Source organism: Vidua chalybeata, chromosome 16, assembly GCF_026979565.1.
Source record: "Vidua chalybeata isolate OUT-0048 chromosome 16, bVidCha1 merged haplotype, whole genome shotgun sequence".
Lineage (NCBI taxonomy): Eukaryota > Metazoa > Chordata > Aves > Passeriformes > Viduidae > Vidua > Vidua chalybeata.
In genome coordinates, this window is record NC_071545.1 from 7,368,894 (window position 1) to 7,389,383 (window position 20,490).

The 20,490-nt window shown below is 35.3% G+C and overlaps 1 protein-coding gene across 1 annotated transcript in view; it reads right to left on the reverse strand.

Moving 5' to 3' along the window:
- The window catches only part of SNX29 (sorting nexin 29), a 101,773-nt gene that overhangs the window by 37,648 nt on the left and 43,635 nt on the right, over window positions 1-20,490 (reverse strand). The window contains exon 19 of the mRNA XM_053957206.1: window positions 8,123-8,263. Coding sequence (XP_053813181.1) covers window positions 8,123-8,263 — 141 coding nt within the window. The remainder of the gene's footprint in view (window positions 1-8,122; window positions 8,264-20,490) is intronic.

Genomic DNA, 20,490 nt, shown 5'->3' on the forward strand with positions numbered 1-20,490 from the left:
CTTCTATATACAGTAAGCTTACAGTGATTAAAAAAAAATCAATAAATAGATTTTAAAAAATCACTAATGAAACAGAAATAACTCTCATGCAAAATTCTAGATTCTTATTTAACAAAAATTTTATTCAGAAACATTCTGATGGGATGATTCTGTTTTCTAAAATATAAATTGAATTAATGAAGAATATTAAGTGCCCATAATTTATTGTGCCTTCACACAAATATATTTAACATGATACAATGAAGAAAACCAGATTTTTCATGCAGGAAGTGCCTTCAGCATTTCACATGATCTGAAGTATTCAATATTTAGTTTTCTTTTTAAAAAATTAACACTAAATATCTTTTGTACTAGCAAGTAAAAAGCTGTATAGTAACTAAGATTAAAATTTGCCAATATTTATAAAACAATACATTTTGGGAAGGAGAAGAGAGGTGAAATCAAGCACAATGATATGTAAGGAAAGAGAAAAATGTTAAAATTTCTAATTCAAAAAGAGAAAGTATTACTTTTATTTTTGTAATTAGGTGTCCCTGTTAAGGTTTCTCTGGAAGGAAGTTCATTAATCCAAGTAACTTGGTAATTTAGCATCACCGCCACAATAAGAAATAAATATAGAAAATTTATTTTTATATTTTCATTTTATACCAGGAGGCTACTAGAATATCTAAATGACGCATGAGTTGTTATAAAACTGCCATATTTTTATCTAGCAGTTGTCCAAGCAGCATGTAAATTACTTTCCTTTTTTTCCCCATAATGTCATGATGCAAAGCAACACCATCTGAACTGTTTCTATGGGCTCTATATTCAATAATTTGTTAGAATAAATTGCTTCTCTTGATTATAGCATTACAAGACAGCAAGAATAAAAACATCTCTTGACAGGCAAAGTTTTGTTTTGTAGACCCTAAATAGTCTGTATTCCTTCTTCCTAAACTTCAACAGTAATTAGCAGGAAATTTTTGTAACTTGAAAAGAAAATGACTCAATTTACTATTTCATTGAAATGGTGCCCTTGAGCACCAAATGCACAGATTAATTCAGTGAGACATTCTGATGGAGATGGAGAAGCACGAGCTGGGGAACTGTTTACCTTTTAAATTAAACCCCTGAAAATGAAATATGCTGCTCTGCACTCCGCTCGATTTAACCTTCATGCAGAGTTTCAGGTAACCCAGACAATTCATGCCACACAATGAGAAGCATTTACTATAAAGTATTTGTCATATAAAAGCCAACCATTTCCTGCTGACTTATTTCTCCTTCTCTTGGATACTGATATGACAAAAAAATGGAAATGAAGAAGAACTGAATGCTCTTTTCTAAGTGCTGTATACATAAAATATCAACTGCAGTCTTATGCAGTAGAAAACCCAGAGGATCTGGATTCAAAATCTGAAATACTCTGTATTCCCCCTTAGTGTGCAGGTGACAGTGTAAGGAAACAGGTGTGCTGTGACTAGAAATCTTAATGACTATGCCAGGAGTCACATTATTTTTATTTCTATTTGTATGGTACCACAATTAAGTTACATATTTGAAAACCAGATTGTATTCATTTAGTCACAATTGCTATTTTAAAGCTTCTTTGAGAATTGAACTTTTCAGCTACAAAGGAACACAGGGAACTTACAGGACAAAGTTTCTTTTGTGGCTTTAGAATGGCACAAAAACTGTGGTAGATTATAGAATTACCACATACAACCATATATGAGATTAATTGGAGTTCCTTTCCTGGTTTGAACACAATACAAATGGGTCCATTTCTTTTCCTTTTACCCACACTATAGCACAAGCATATCTGTCAAATATATATTAGCTACAATTTTTCCTATAACCCACAAGGCAAAAGACTGTATGAAAATAACTCAATACACTAGTTAAGTCCACTAAGAGGTTGAAAATGAAAATCTACTTACTTTGAAAATCAAGAATAGTACAGAATTTAAGCTTCTATATTACATCGCACCTAAGTAGCATTAGTGAAAGCAATATTTAACTGCAAATTTTTAACATATAACTTGAGGATTTATATTTTCAAAGCTTTTCTCCTTTAATAAATGTATCCCAATTCTGAAACATCAGAGAGTCATAATTTTCTACGAAGTCTGCTTTAAGACATTGGATATCAAAGCTTAGTACCAAGAAACGTTATTTAGCCCCCTGTCCCACGTGCACTGACAACAAGTTCTGCTTTCTTCTCAGCTCCCCCTGACAGTCTGACTTTGACAAACTAATCTGATGAAAGATAGTTTATATGAGCTCCTAAATCACATAGAGGACAAAAGCACATATATCTGTACTTCTGATCCCAATGCAAGCCAAACACAAATTTTAGCATGTCCTGAATTTTTTTGCTGAATTTGGACAGAAAAACAGCCAAATCTAAACTGAAATTACTTCCTCCTCTAAGATTCTTCCTGCACTATCCTCTTTCAACCATTCCATATGTCTTCTGTTATTGTCTATGTACTAGCTAAACAGGAATTGTTATACTTCCCATTTTCAAATACATATTTTATGTGGGAGGGGTGTGTGTATTTCTTAAAAAGCCTTGTTCCTATCATGCTGCATCCCTTTCCAAAGGGACTTCAGTTCCTCCATCATCTGGTCTAAAAGCAGCTTTAAGAGGGTACTGTCTGTGAATAGACAGGTCCTGCTTACCAAAAATGGCAATCAGCTTTTACAGGAGAGAAATGCATGACAGGGGTTACACAGCAATGACACCATGTGAAACCCTTAACAGCAAAAATGCTAACCCTCAAACTCTAATTTGAATGGCTACAAAGTTCTTCATATATATGTGGATATATATATACACATAGAGCCAGACAACTCTACTTGACAAACTTCCTTAAAAACCAATAAACATTATAAGCACAAGAGGAAGCTCTATTGTTTTCTTTTACTTGCAATAAAATCTTTATCTTCTCTGCTTTCTAATCCTAAAATAGTTATCCTGCAGCCTATCTTAAACTCTGCACTATCTTTAGCAACAGGCAAACAGACCAAACACTGATAAAAGGCAGCTTTGCTGTTGGGAATAAAAGAAAAGGAATCCATCTCCACTCTGTGAGCAAAGGCAAGTTTCCACTGACATAAATGGGAGAAAGACAGAGCTCCTGGGAGCAGAACTTGCAGAATCACAACAAACATTCCAGAAGCCAACTTCAGATATATCCCAAATGCTGACTGATGTTGTCATATGCATGCTCATGTATATGTGTATATACAAATAGAATATTTTTAAACACATGCACATGATCTTTTTGAACAAATTAATCTACAATTGAGGTTAGCCACTGATAGGTGAAAAGTATATAGTCATTTTATTGAACTAACATTTGAAACATTTAGTTTAGAGCTCTGTATTGTTCCCCCAATGCAACTAAGAAGTCACAGCAAAGTCACTCTTCTGATCTCAGTAAAGTGCTGTGTATCCTTTCCATATGGGGTATCCAGTATTTTAAAGGAAAGCAGAGGATATCATGCAGTCAAGTCAGCACTCAGTGCAAAGCTACCTGATTCAATTTCTCCTCAGTCAGACAATCAGTGAATTCAGGTCTTCAGTGGAACTAAAGAACCATTTCTATTTTGATATGCCCTCTACTGGGACAACACTCTTGCAAGAGGATTCTTAATTCTATCTTTACTCAAGTACTATAATCTGCTCAATGTAGAAGCAGCAACTGGAATTTTAAGGCTGCTGCAATATTTAAAAAATTAGACTAGTCAGTCCAGTAAATATTCATGTATTAATATTTAATCATTATTTTGAGAGATACCAACACAACTCCAGTAAAGGTTCAGAAGCCAAATGTAAGCCAAATGTTATCTTAAATGAAAAAAATTAAATTATATCTGTATGCAAAATCCTCCAGGGAACCCTTTCCAATCAAGTGCTGTGATTGTACAGAGCTTCCCAGAAGTGGGCACACTGCACTGGAGTGCTGCCCCATGGAACCCAGCCTGTCCTGGCCATTCCTGACAGGAAGGCAGCAGTGACAAACGGAGAGAGTGGACAGATGAGTTCAAAAGATCCAAAGTACCCGAAAACTTGCTAAAAGGAAAAAAAAAATTATCTCATGCACAATACAATGTTTGAAATTGTACATCTTGGTATATACAGTTACATAGAAAATACTGAGCATATCACAAACCAGGCAGATACATGGGGAACGTGTTTCAAAATTACAAAACCTGAACAGTACAAATGTTAACAATACAGTTGAAATTTGTAAGTTTTAAAGAAATTGATCTGCGGGTTAAAAAAGAATCAAAATACATGCTGAGTATATGACATTTCTCTTACACACGCAACAAGGGAACAAATATATTTCTTGTTTTACTCCAACAAAGCATTGATGAATTGAAGAAAGAACTCTTATTCTTGTCAGGATTATTTATAAAGCTTTTGACAACTATTTGCTACCAGCACTGAAAGATCTTTAGTAGAAGACACACATTATGGGGACTAGTATATATGGAAATCAATACATGCACTCTTGCAAGCATTACTATTTTCCTTCAGTAAATATCTAACATGATTCAAATCAACATTTATAAAAGAAATTATATATATATATATCTTCCCTGCTTTATTTTAGTTCTAGATTACTAAATTCAAATGTTAAACTAATATGTTGAAAATGAGGTTACCAAGCTGAAAGGCAAATATACACTCTTCTTTGTAATTGCAAAAAGGTTACTTGTCCAAAGCAGTATTCTTTCCTCTTTTCAGCTATTTTCCAACTAATTGGTTTTCTGTTAATAAATTTAGGTTTCCTCAAGCATTAAAGCTAGTTTTTAATCTTACATACATAATTTCTTGAAATACCATGAACATGAACTTTTAAGATAAGTTGTCCCAACTGAAGGAAAACAAATGAAAGGCAAAAATATATTACAAACATAATGATCAAGACTTATATTATTATTAATAATGAGTTATATTTGTTAAATATTTTCAAATTCCTCTGCTACTTGATGAATATATATAATATTTGATTTTCCAACTTTTTAAAATACTCATTCAGCTGAAATTCTGCTTTCTTTTTGCATTTGCCCAATGTCAAACCCTGCAATTTGGCATTTGAATCTGACCTCCCTGACTTCTACTACAGTAAACAGGGAAAATGTGCATGAAAATAATACTTCTCTGTATTTTATTCTACATTACTCTCTTCTAGTTAAGTTCCCTCCTCTGAGCTCCAATATTTTGCCTTTTGACAGTATTTTGTCAGTCTGCAGGAGTGATTCTAGGTCATTCTGCAGAATATAGTGTCCTCTTGTGGTCCTGAAGGTTCCCAAATCTGGGGCATGTAACTGAACACAAAATTCAGCGCTGGTTTCAATTACAGCCAGACCTTTGGATGCCTCTGACATCTACAATAAGCACATCACCTTCATTAACCCCACAGTATAGAGTGCATTGAAGGGATGCAGTGAATAAACTCATCCAGGTACTGACCTGAAGGATATAAAAGCATCAATGCCATTTTCCAAAAGCTGTAAAATGAACATTTTTAGCCATTAAATGATCATTTTTTAGCCATTTACATGGAGGACTGTTTTTTACCAATATGTTATTTGGGCATCTAATAACACTGAGAAGTTGCAAAGGATATGAAAATCATAGATTAATATAAGAGATATTTTTGTTAGCAGAATTCAGCTACTGAACCTCTTCTTTAGGCATTGATTTAAGATTGTATTGATTAATCTAGAAATGGGAAGACAGCTCCAATTTTACCAAAACCAGCAAAAGTAATATCAGAGAGAAAAAACTATCTATTGAAATCTAATTGCATATTTAAAGATAAATGTGCTTTTGTAGTCACTACATTTAAAAAGCAGTATTGGCAATATCTCTTCTAATGTTTATTACCAAATAAACTTCCATGTGTAACATGCTGCACAAGCCCTCATCCTAAACTGAAAGTTCTTCAGAATTCCAAGACAGGCATCCCCACATGAATTAATTCATTTTATACTTACTTTTTAAACCTTCAACTGGCCATGGAAAGCAGGGCCATCTCAGGGCCTTTAACCCATCTCAGTCACACAGCATAATTATTTTCCAAGGACTACTGCACAAAATGGTACAAATTCCAAAGGGGAATACATTCTGTGACACACAGAAAATAGCCCCAGTAAAAGGACATTAATCTGCCTGCACAATGTGCTGTGCAAATAAACTCCTGTGTGACAAACTGAGCCTTGCACAGCTGAGGTGACAACGTCACTCTGCGACTTGCCAAGTCACAAGCACACCACTGCCCCAGTCTCATCACAGGAAACTTTCAGGAGTGCAAGGGATGGCACCCACTTCTTACCCACTTCCAAGAAAAAAACCTTTTCTTGAGATCTGATAAGTGGTTGTGGGTTTATGCAAGATTAAGGTAGAATTTGACTCAAAGCTAAAGCACCGTAAAAATAAGCAATGCAAATTTTTTAATGAGCTGCTCAACTGATAATTTTGTATGCATCAATTGTACAACTGAAGCTGTAACTCAATTAGTATTTAAAGTAATTAATGAAAGAGTATCAAAAAAAGCTTAAAAGGCGTCTTTTGTAATTTACTGAAGTGGCTGATACTCCACCACTTCAAAAAAAGGAGAATTAGTTATGTAACAAAGAAGAAAATGCCTGGTTTCCATTACAAAACCGTCCACTAAAAATTAAATGAAAAATGCATGATCTTCTAATAGATGAAAAAAGCAGGAAAGCTCTCGTAAGAAAGCTCTTCCATTTCCTCAGTCAGCAGGCAATGAACCACTTTAACTGGACCTTATGCCAAGCAAACAGACATGTGGATTTTATTGATAAATTTCATATATATCTGCATCACCACCACCCATCCCAGATTATGTGCATCACTGCCATTTCACATGTGCCAAACTTACCTACTTATTTTTACAAAATTGGAAGTCAAAGTTACTATCTTTAAATACTCATAATCCACATTCACTGACATCTGAATGACAGTAAGGAATTTCTTTTTTCTACTTCTTTTTGAAAATTTACATTACTTCATACAAATTAGCAAAGATCGTTTTTCTAACACAGAGGAAGGACAATTGTGGCATTTTAGTAATATATCTATTACTGTGGTCTCAAACCAAACACAGTGTCAAGGATCTGAGTTTTGAAGTCATTATGTCAGCTGTCTTTTGATGACTACATGGATCACTATGGTTGGAGCTTCTAAAATATTAATACAAGAAATCAGTGATACAAAGGCAAAAAAATAGTAAAAAGAGAAAGTCCTATGTAAAAGCTAAAAAATTGTATTAACCTTAAAAACTCTAATTTAAGAACCCAGCAGTTTAGTAAAGATATTTCAGCCATAAACACAATTTAAATCTGCAATATATTGGAGATTTTACTTGTGATAGCTAAATAAAATGTTTAGGTAATTCCTATATTGCAAAGGAAAATTAGTTCAATTACTTCTCAATCCTTACTTTACTTGTGGTGTACACTGCAAACTGTATCTACGCTCTTGATCAGTTTAAAGTTTTGATGATTAAAGACTTTAATTACACGGTACTACATATTTACTATATACATACTACAATATTTACTGTTTCATTTCAAAATCCCTATATGATAGGAAAACACAAATTCCCATTGTAAAATGGCAGGGCTAAGACATGAAGACACAGATTACAGGAATGAAGTACCTAAATGTCTTTAAAAAGCTGGTTTAAAGACCTTAAAAGTGTTGGTGAAAAGTGCAGGAATTCAAGGAATTTCGATTGATGCTTTTTGAAATTTACAGAAAGATTTAATGAATTACCCACCAGTGTTAATTGCTGGCATTTTTTTTTGAGAGAAATAGAGAAGAGACTTCATTTTATGTACAGGGCTGTCCAGTACAGTTTTAGAGGGCTTGTGCATTTGTGTAAGTCACCCATATTTCATTCAATAAAACTTCTCAGTAAGTGGAAAAACCAATGCATTACCTACATCAGTGACTCTCCAGCTGATAGGGGGAATGTCTATAAAAATAGCAGGTACTAGCAGGTGTGAAAATATTTGAGTCACCTCATTTTTGTGTAAGGATAAGAGAGGTTTTTCCCCAACTTTTACTGATACTGTGAGCTCTTTCAAGTACCTTGTTTCCAATGGCCTTTTTTGGTGGGAAGTTAAAAGTCCTCACTTGCTGGTACTTATTCTGTAATTTCTGATGCAAGCTTCTGAACTCCGCATACCTTCGATAGACATTCCACTCATCATCCTTTATCCTGATATAAACCTGTAAAATACAGACAGGAAGGGAATAATGTAAAGACAAGCAGGGTTGATGTGTGTCCTTCACTCCTTAAAGGCTCCTGGCTCATCACCTTCATGTGAGGCACCACAAGCTCCAGGACCCCATGGCCACAGATCCATGTCTGGCCAGTTGCTGTTGTACACATCATTATCCTCATTCTCTCCCTCCTCCCTCTTCCTCCTCTTTCTCTCCCTTTCTCTTATTTTAATCATGACAAACAGAGCTTGCTCATTTTAACATGACTCTGGGGCAACCATGGCAGCACTTCTTGTTACCATGGTTTCCAGCATATTCTACTACCCAGTGACCAAAGGAAAAAATAATTTAATACCACTATGAAATTGATTTCTGTGTCCTCAACACAGTCTTTTCAACTTTGTAAATTAGCTTTGTAGCATCAGAATTGCAAAACCAAATTTTATCCAGAGTATGAAACTTAATTTACTTCCTAACAAAATTACATTGAAAACTAAACTAGAAATTTTATTGTTTGGAAAATAAACACAGTTCATTCTTTCTGCTTGTATAGGACATTAAGTATAATTTAACACAGCTGTAGTTTTTGTGATTCTGTTTTTGTTTGCTGCTCATTATTTCATGAGCCTATTACCAATTACATGCTAAATATTCGCTTTCTCTAGGAAAATGTAATGCAGAAGTGAAATATACTTACAGAAAACTGAGATTTCACTCTTTCCTAGGGAATGACACAGTTTAAAAGAATGCTGAAACAGCACAAGTCAGAAACTCTAAACCAAGCATCCAAACTTAAGATCCAGAGTGACCTTTCCCTCTGCTTCTTCAATGGAATCTGTAGTTATTCATCCCTGTCTATATGGGGGGGGGGGGGGGGTGTGTGTTAATAATCCCAATATTTTACGTGAGGAATTAAGCTGGAACAGTACTGATGACACTGCCTTGCAGCTCCAAAATCCCCCAGTAATTTAGTAGTAAACTGTAAGGCAAATATCAGGAGAACACTTTTGTAAAAAAGCAACACCAAGCACCATCGCACAGAGTGGGCAGTAACAACTGTATTTTGGTGAAAACTAGATAAAAATAAAATTTGGATTTTGATGTGATCAATTTCAACGCTGAATTGCAGCTTTTCCTGGTGACTGAAGCATGGTCCTTCTCTCTGAGATACTGCAAGTCCTTAGGAGAAAAAAATTCAATTTTTCTAAGGACTGGTGGTATTTCAGAGATTAAGTGAATGTCCTCTTCCACAAACACTGCCCATGCTTTGGTCTTTGTGAAGTTCTCTCTTCAGACACCTAGTTTCTCAAATTCATAGGAGGCTTCTTTGCAACAAAATACAATATATTATGCAGATATGCAAATTTTGTCAAATTATAATATTTCAGTGTAGAAAACACTAATATATATCTTTACAGGGAGACTGTAGTTCCAAAAAAGGAATGCTATAATTCCAAAATTAGCACATGTAAATTTAAAAGATTCATAGTATTGTGAATTACAAATACATATGTAAACAAAAATTCAACTAGTTTTGGTAACAAGAATTCAGATACTGTAATGATGGAACCACAATAGTAAGTCTGTAAGAAGTATTCAGATTTTTTTTCCACTTTGGAAACAAAGCCAGGATAATTAAACACCTACAGGACCATCTGTTTTAACAATTGAGTACATCTTTGAAGGCAAATGAAGGAATATATGAAATGCAACTATTCTGCATAATCAAATCAAATTTATTTAATGTAGTAAAAGCTATATTAAAATCTTTATTCACTCAGCTCTAAGCCCTCTCCCAACCTATTCTCACTTCAACTAGTATATTATTTGGAATTCTGTATACATTCCTAAGATTCATGTTTCAATTTCCCTGTGGGGGGCAGGGATGACAAAAAAAAAAAAAAAAAAAAGTAATTTTAATATGGAAATCCTAATTTAACTAAGCACTTATCTTTGCACATGTGATTTGGTGAATCATGCAGTTTAACATTACCTGTTAAGCTGTAACCCATAGTTAACTAACTAAGGAATCCTGTATACTGTAACTGAAATTTTTCAGGTCAAAAACATAGATTGATTTCTTAGATAAAACTATTGTAAAATTTCTTACTGTTCCTCTATGTACATAGATATTGATTTCATTTAGACAGTAAGAAATGAAAGTGCAACATTTGGAGCCCTGTGCCATATTGAATTTATTGACAATCAACTAATAGACTGTGAAAGGTATATTAAAACTCATGATGCAGCACACATTTAAACTTTTATTATTTCAGAGGGGAATACTATTCCCAAGCCAAGGGATTGCTACACACTTAATGCAAATTCAGTTGGGAAATGAAACTAAGTAAATACTAAATTATTTGGATAAACTTATCCTAGTCTAGTCACTGAAGGCATATAGTTATCTTAGGGCCATGTTATAGAAGGTTGAAATGACTGCCCTCAGGCTTATTCTTAGATCAATTTAAAAGAACAACTCTAAATAATTTCATTGCCTTTCTGATGACTCTGTTTTCCTGATATCATCCAATTCCTAACCTACTTAAATAATTTTCAGGGTAATGAAAATGTACAGACTAAATCATAATCACTGCCAGAATATTTATTTGTAGACAAAAGAGTTCACTTTAATATTGTCTTGAATATAAAACAAATTAAGTAGTTGCAGTTCGTAATTTAGGAGCACTTTCCCCTTGGGTCTCCTGTGAAACAATTGATTGGCAACCTTTCTGTAGCTAAGAGCTACAGCAGCTCTAAGAAAAATTTCAGTTAATAAGTATGTTTAATGAATTAGTCTGTTATTTTCTCATCACAAACATGTCTGAAGTCAGAGATTTGGAGCGCAATAGCAATAACAGTAGTAATTTAATAGTGTTTATCAGTCTACTACCTGCTAATGTAATGTTACTGAAATGCCAAAAATCTTTAGAGAATCAATGTGAAAGCACAAGTTTAATGATTGCATACTGAAATGAAAAATCCTGCTCCCATGGTACTGGGGTTTGAGCCAGAAGTTTCTTAACAGGTTAAGAATCTTTAAGCAGTTCTGAGCCAAAAATGCTGTTAGCAAATCCTGTAACAGACTGGTACCAACTGACACAGCTCATCACCTCTTACATATAAAAGCCTGAGGAAAATAAAGGACAAAAGCCAAAATTCTAACTTGCTCCAGCTCCAGTGTACACAGACAAAATGCCTGTAATCAACACTCATCCTTCTGATCTGCAGAAGTCCCGTGTAGGTGCTTCTCTTTTCTGATGCAAAATATAATTTGGTATATTGAGGATTCACTTTTGTGTCTCTCTCCAGCACAGCTGGCAGCAAGAGATACTGACTGAGATATTACAGAATCTTCTCCTGATGCAATGACATCCATGCTGTAGAACTCCAGATAAAACATCAGGAAGGATATTCCCCAAACAAAATTACTCCTGAATCTTGCCTGCAAATGTGGCTCCCATTTTCCTGGAAGGATGGACTGAATACATAATGAAATATGAATTCTAAGAAAGAGAACTCTATTGATGGGAGCGCCACAAATACAAAAGTGCGGAAGTCAAGGTCCTTTTGAGTCCATGTCCCAATCCAGAGGGATGGGAATAATGTTAAGGAAGGTGAGCAGTGAAAACTCTACTAAACAACATATAAAAATGGCCCAAGATACAAGAGAACTCAGAACATTTCAGCAGCAGAACACTTCAAAGGACAGAGAGAATACCAAGAATGTCTGTAAAGAATCAGTCCTAGGCCGGAAAAGGTCATACTTTTGAGCATGGAAAAAATGATGGACAGCATAAGGAATGCAAAAGAGAAGACTGATCTACTTTAAGGAAGCTCCTGTGACATTTACCAGCTAAGTAAGCATTACAAGGGGATAAAAAAAAGGGTCAGAGAAAAGCTATTACCTCTGTATAACTGTAATTCTACTGTATAACTGTATTTCTAACTTCTGCTCCCTCACAAGATCCTCTTGTTTGTTACATACTTTCAAACCAATGCCCAAGCATGCGATAACAAAAAGGAAAATTAGCAACTGGTTTGGTAGGGACAACCCAATCAGCATGAACACAAAACCAGAACATGCTAATTGGCACCATTATTATTTGAAGTTAACGCAGCTAAGCTTGACTGGTGAATGTTTCCCTTACATTCACTTTTAAATAACACTACAAATCTTGGAGTATCATTAGTCCATAGTTTTATACCTTGGATAATAAAGTTTTTTTAATTCTTAAAACTCTGGTAAAACTTTAATGTACATCTCAATTATTCAGGAGCATGAAGAGAGATTTTGATCAAAGTTTACCATTTAATAAATAACTGTTCTCGGGGGATTGGAATTATCTTTTTTCCTGTTAGAAAAGCACACTATGTAATAGGAGTAATGTATTTCAATCTAATTAAGTTTTATCAAAATTATGTATTTCTGCACTCAAAGCATTTAGAAGTAGTAAAAAGTATTCATGAAAAAAAGTAAGAACCAGTTTAATTTTACTTCACTTCAGGACAACGGGATTCTGTTAAGAATATAAATTCAAGCTCAATTCTCCAAAGTTACCTCTGAAGTGTGAGAAATGAATACAAATGCAAGTTATATTTTGAGACAGCTGCAGGCCTGCATTTATGGTTAAGTTCCCCCTTTGAAAATGATCCAATTTTAGAATTTTCTGCATAATAAAAAACAAATGGAACAATGAAACTTTTCAGCTGTGATAGGATCAGCTTTTTGTGTGCCATAGAGACATAACAGGAATTCGAGTGAAAAAGCTTTTATTTCAATATGACCATTTTATCCACTCGCACAATGACTACAAATACTTGAACATAATTTATGTTAAATCTTCAAGTTTCTGTTATTTAGTTCATAAAAATAAACAATACAGTGTCAAATATATGATACAACACATACCAAAGCATGAACCTTAAAAACAGCCAATATTGTTCCACTAAAAAGAAAAATGTCACTAATTTTAGGCTTATCCACTCAATTACAGACATGCAGAGTCATGATCACTGCTTCTGCAGTCACAGTTCTGCTTCTATTCACCACAACAGCACTAAAGTGACTGGCCACTAGAGAACAAAGGCAGCACTGCCTCCACTTTTGCTGCAAGGAATCAGTATTTTTTGTCTTTTTATACACAAATCAAATCAGTACCAAAAAAAAAAAATCACTCAGTAGCATAATAAGCTCCTTTAGACAGTGAAGTATGACTTATAATTACCCAAGATAATTAACATCATTTCACAAACATGAACTTTGAACCACACAGTCATTGCAATGCACAACAACCACTGCAGGGAAAGACATTTCTGCACAAGAGAAAATAGGTAAAATGACAATAGTGCTGCCTTTTTCTCCAAATAGAATATTGTGGGTGCTCAGGCAATGGAAAGGAGGCCATCTCATCAATCAGTTTCTAAAATACATAACATAACTAGTATTTATTTTAGATATTTATTGAATATAAATTATTTGCTTCTTTCAGAAGTACTTACAAAATACTCTGAAAATAGAAATTCTACTTTTACTTTCCTAGGATTTTTTGCATCCAGCACTTCAATAAACAAATCAACGTACTAAGCTGTAATTCTGTTTCCTTTAGAAAAAGAAATAATTACACAAGTCTCCAAGGACTAATCTCATCTTTGTATACCCCCTCCCGTTATCTAAAAGTTTTTCTGCTTTATGCTTCCTCTTATACTTCTTTGATACATCCTTGGGTGCCACTGCAGAAAAAGTGGGATATTCGACCTTTCTGGCTCACGTACTCTCAAATCACTCTGAAATGCCATGAGCATCTTTCTTTCAAATTCTCCCAATCATTCCAGTTCATTTTCTTCTCTACTTGCCCTGAGCTGCACTGAAATGGAATATGATTAGACTATTTATTTCTCCTTTTTGCCTGCTTAGCTCTGCAGCTGCTGAAGTCATCCAATTCATCATGTATCAGGAAAATAAAATGTAACTTTGGTTTTAATTTTTTGGGTTTAGTTTGTTGCTTACCTTTCAACTCTTAATTGCCAGTCCATTGCCTTCCATTTTCAACCTTCGAGGAAATTCCCAGGCCATGCTGGCTTGTGATTAAATTCAAGGTCAACAGGCCCAGCTGGAACATCCTGGACTGTGCTTTCCCTGTTTCATCTCTCACTCAAAGTATTTTCTGGGCACTGTCCTCCTCAAATATTTTTGGGTATCAGATACTGTTCTCCTCCATCTCTTTTAAGTTGTGTTTCTGTGAAAATCCTTCCCTCTCCACTGCAAGGACACTGCGGGGCTGGAGCGTGCCCAGAGCAGGGAACGGAGCTGGGGAAGGGGCTGGAGCACAAGTGCTGTGGGGAGCAGCTGGGGGGGCTCAGCCTGGAGAAAAGGAGGCTCAGGGGGGAGCTCCTCACTCTCCAAACCTCCCAGACGGAGCCTGGAGCCAGGGAGGGTCGGGCTCTGCCCCCAGGGAACAGGGACAGAACAAGGGGAAACAGCCTCAGGCTGTGCCAGGGGAGGTTTACGTGGCATGACAGGGAAACCTTCATGGAAAGGGCTGTCCAGCACAGGCTGCCCACACCAGGAGTGGTGGTACACACAGCTGCTGAGAAAAGCCAAGAGGATGTGGCTTCTGGGGACATGGGTTACTGGTGGCCTTGGCCGTGCTGGGGAACAGTTGGACTCGATGATCTTAGGGGTGTTTAACAACCTAAATAATCCTGTGATAAAAACCCTTTCAAAGGAAAGTGTACTGCTCTTCCTTCACAGAGGAAGCACAGAGGAAAACAACAGGTTTTAAAATATCATTTAAATTAAAATAAAAAGAAATATTACAAGCAAATATGTCAGCCAATACTAAACAGCAAGACTGAAGATAGTCAAAGGAATAAAAAAATTGTAAGAAATGTTTATTGATTATAGTCTTAGAGTGTCCTATTCATATGCAAATAGTAGCAGTCTTGTCTGATTAGCATATTAATCTTTAAACTTATTTGGTTTATAACGTAAAGTGTTCACTGCTCTGCAAACAAGGCGGATTTGCAAGAAGCCATTTAAATATTGATATCACTTTAGGAATCATAAAATCTCAGTTTCATTATCTTAAGTGTCAGGCATTGATAATTATAGCAACAAAAGGCATGACTAATGGCATTTGCTGTACACTTCACAGGAAAGTGGTATCCACATGTATACAGAAAACAAGATCCTCTACAGTTGAGAAATATGACAAAATAATATTACTGCAATAATCAACTTGCTTCACACGCTAAAAAAACTGCATCTAACTATCACCATCTAGAGGTAAAATGAAAATGCCTTTTTTTTTTTAAATTCTGATCTAGATTCTGTCTGTATGCCCATGAATATATTAGACAAGAAATTATTTTCTAATGGTGAACAATGTCTGCCACACAAAAGAGATGGGTATCAAACTGCAGAGATCACATATAGCAGTCATGAGAAAGCAACCTAGAGAAACTAGCTTGTTTCTCTCTAACTAGAGAAAACAGGTTGTTTGGAAAGGAAGACCTTTGCCACCATGACCCTGGCTTTAAAAAGTCACCTAGTATTTAAATTATCTGTTTAACAGACTAGGCTTCCTTAAGTGTGACTTCACACAAAACAAATTAATTTCTCCATATAAGGCTGTGTCCTGTAATGTTTATAACTAATTAGTCTGCCACTCAGTAATAGCCATCAGAAACTTTGTAAGAGAATAAGCCTCTGAACCTCCTTTGGATAACTGCCTAAGGTCCTTGCTGAAGACATGGCTATGAGTGTCTAGTCTGAGCTCCTGTCACAGCCTGGATAATTTCATCCACTGAAGTCCAAACAATCATTATGATTTGTTGATTGGTAATAAAGACATCAATTGGTCATCTAATTATTTTTTTCTACTCAGGTGCAAAATTAATTGTACTAGTAATCTGTCAGTGCTAATGAATGGCAAGACAGGAGTCAAGAACTAAACCTGAAGCAAAACAAACTTGAGCAAGTACAAATAGAGAGGATGTGCTCCGAAAACATTTAGAATGCGCTTGTCATGCACAGAAAATAAGCATTCATTGGAAGGAAAGATATTTTGTAATCATACCTAATATTTCCATTTTAGGACCTAATAGTCCATTTTAGGACTAAATTAGTCATTTTTAGCATAACATTACAAAGGCAACTCATGTTTAGTTAAAATGACCTCCAAGTTTCTTGCATCCTGCTCTTACAGCAAGGTACACTGATCTCAACAGTTCAGAAAATTCCTTGGAGAATTAGGAAATGTATTTTATCCAGAACACTTAAATATAAACACAAGGTATAGTGGTATTTATTATTCCAAAATATCACTATCTAGGGATTTCCTTAGAAAGAAGTCACATCTTTGTGTTTGGATTGATTTTTCTTCAATTTAACTAGCTCAATTATTTTCTAGACCCACAAAAAGCTCCATTATTACCCCATATTATACATATGACCACTGTCATGCACTTGTTTTGAAATTGCAAGGCAATAGTTTCAATGGATGCTCCAATTTGCATTTTGAAACAGTTAAAAATGTCTCAATTTCCTTCATGATTTGAAAGATTGCTATTGTATTCCCCTCTCGGTTGCCTTTCATGCAGGCTGAGAATTTCTAATATGCTCCTCCAGTGAAAAATCTTTTTTTTTTTCACCCATATTATTTGCAGTTGATATATTTCTTTGGAGAGGAGTTAGACTGCACACAGATAAACCAGAGACTATACACAGCATAATAGCATTTTCTATTTGTCTATCCCTTTCCTAATCATTTGTAACAACTTGGTTTTTAGATCTCCTTAAATCCTTTTAAAAATTATGCCAGATTAACTACTTTAAAATCTGTGGTATGCAAGCCAGAAGCCATTTATCAGTCACTTTTCAGCTATTTCACCTTTGAATTCCTGGTGCACTGCATGCAGAGATTTATGCTTTATTTATTCAATAAGATCTGCTACTGGCATTTCATTTAAAACAGACAGTCTGCTATTCTCCACAAGGAATAATCCAGAATGAGAATAACCCATAACAACACCATGGTGAACAGAGATTATAAAATGTGCATTTTTCTGTTACTATTTTATATTCTGAGAAAACAAGCAAAAAAATATTTCTAATTGAACTCAATAACTGCACTGAAGTGCACATCTAATTCTAAATAGCTTTTCCCCTAAAATTTATACACCCTCTAATTGTTCTAACATCCACAGCTGAATGATACAGAGCCCCAGCTCTGTTAATTTTTAGGACAGTAGCAGATAGTGCTAAACTGGGGCACTGAATTATCTGCTGCTCACAACTGTCCCCTTGAACTCAGCCATTCAAATTGAGCATAAAATTTGGCTACATTTCCAGAGCCTGTTTTGAAATCCTCAAGATTCATAACCAGTTAATTCTACCAGTTAAAAATTGCTGCAAGAGTGCAGTGTAACTCTACAAATACAGAGGTCTGATTGAAATTTCCACATCTAATAGGATTAATTACAAAATGCTGCTCGCTTTCAGAGTCCACAGTTTTACTTCTGAGCTTGTCCAGAATCCTTAACCCGTAGCAGAAATTAAAGAAACTATTTGATGGGTGAAACTATGTGACAAGTATGCTGGTGCTGGAAACTTTTCCTGCTATATTTACTGAAGAGCAACATCTGGGTTTTTTTAAGGATGAAAAATGCACTGATTTTGAACATCCGAAACAGATGTTAACATGACACAAAAAGAAATGCTTTGAAATGCCCTTCAAAACAGCATTACAAATCTACATTAAATTTAAAAACATAAAATTAAATTTTAAAAAGCAAGCACAATAAGAAAACTCCTGCAGGAGTCTATTTTCATCCTGTCCAAGTCAGGCCCTATTGATATGCAAATTAACATGTCATTAATTTATTTTCCTGGTTTAAGAAGCACAAGTGCAAAATTGGCATTGATTTTGAGGAGGCACAGCAACCCATATTTATTTCTCTAATTCTTATATTCTTCAGAAGCTTTTTGAAGTCCATGAAAACAGATAATAGACACTATGGAACTGATAGGTTCATCATTTTTCAAACTACTTGAGATGCTCTGCAATTGTTTCCACCCTGTTCTGGCCATTTCCAAGGTAAGTGGTATGTACACAGTAGTGTATTTTCTGCTACAAAATACCTCTTTATAAGCAAAAAGGGACAGAAGAGGCACAACAATTCTAAAGTGCATCAACAATAAGTGTGACTTAGCAAGTCTCCCCTGGCACAGTCCTGCTCTCTCCTTCAAGTGAAGTGCTCCAGAGACACACAATTCCAAATCAGCAAAGGGTAACAAGGTGGCTCATCAGAGGAGGGCAGAGAAGGACAATCTCTTTAGCTTTCTAATAATAGCAGATGCAGAAGAGATCAAGCCATCTCAGAAATATACTCACATGAACTGCCTTTGGAAAAGCAATGGCCAAGGCTCATGCCCTTTCGTAGCACCCTCATTTAGTAGCAACCTCTTACCTTGATAGTATCACATGTATGATCTGATTTTCAGTCGGGTTAAGCACCTGAGGGCTCACTCCTAATTAGCTTTAAGTACAGTCATAAGTACTTAGCAAACCTAAAAATCATGCTTAACCAAACCAAATTTTCCAACTTTGCCTGGTCCAGCTGGCACACTTTAGCTTTCTCCAAAGTTTATTTGATGTCTTTTCCTCAGCATTAACGAGCACAACCAAGAGTCATTTTTTACATCTGTTCACTCAAGTTCTCCCAGAGAAATGTGGACTCCAAAAGGCACTGGTAATAATCTCACTCACACCAACATTCTGCAATATTGCTGCTTTTCTTTATACTGATATACCACAAGTCCTTTCTCATGTGGCTGATACAAAGAGTTATACAAGCATTTTAATTTTCTGCCACTGGAGAAATAAATAATAAGGCAGTAAAAATAATGTTTATTATGAATAAAAGGACTCTCAGAAATGAGCTCAATCATTTATCCTAATTGGACTCCCAGTCTGGGCCTGTTTAGGACATACTGGTAGCCTGGTAAATAATTCAACAATTTCATCACTGAATCAAAGTCTCTGTAATCAGGAGCACACATTTTAGCAGAGATTTAATAAGCACAGTGCTGTTATTGAAGCTATTCTGAAGCTTTCTAAATTAATGCTTTCCTGGTCACTATAAAATGTAAAATATATATTCAGCAAGCACACAACTATATAATTGATCAGAGAGGTGGCACTCACTTCAAATGTTTCATCACAGTTGTAGAAGTCTATTTGGGAAAATACTTGTTTTTCACAGGCACTGGGGCAGTGACACTCCTGTTACTGAGACCAAAAACTGGCAGGAATGATATTCATGTATTCTTACATAAGGAAAGCTCAACAGGTGTCATGATCAAAGTTTAACAAGAATTACAAAAGTTTTAAGTCACTTCTACAGGTAATTCCTGCTTGCCTATTCTCCTAATTATTAAAAGACAATGTACAACTCTTCACTGGAAAAATTCTGTACTATCCTGTGCTGTCTGTAACTAAAGACAAACTAGTCTGACTACATTCTATGTTCTAGACAGCAATATTTAACTTTTCACTTTAAAATCATCTGTAAACTGATAGTGTGAAATGATAATAAAAGGAACATACTCAGAAGAACTTGTACATTTTTCAAATATACCAGTAAACAAAATTTTGCACACTATAAATGCCCAACATTACAAATTTATACTGCAGACATATAAACCTAATAAAATTCTCAAAATTATCTTTTTGTAGATTCAGAATTTTCAACCTTTACAATATTTCTATATTTTGCTTCATTTTTCTCCTGTTCTCAAGAGGCTTAGCCTTCAATTACAAGTTGTTTTCCATTAAAGACAAGTGACATCTAACTCTCTACTCACTTCAGAAGATTTTTGGGTAAAGTTCTGAATCGCCTTCAAATTGGGAAGCTTGATTTATCTCAACATTTTCCTTTTGAATGTGCACAACACCTACAGTAGATGTGAGTTCTGCATACTTTGCAGGCTTTCACAATCTCACTTGTACAGTGATGTCCAGTCAAACTGCATGACAAATACTGAAGTCTTTAGTAACCTAATTTGATACTAAGTAACAAGTAAAATTAAAAAAACATTAAATTCTTCACAGAATTCACAGAATGGGTAGGGCTGGAAGGGACCACAGTGGGCCATCTGGTCCACCCCCCTGCTCAAGCAGGATGAAAAACAACACAGAGCAACTTAGGAAAGAAGCAGTCGAAACCAG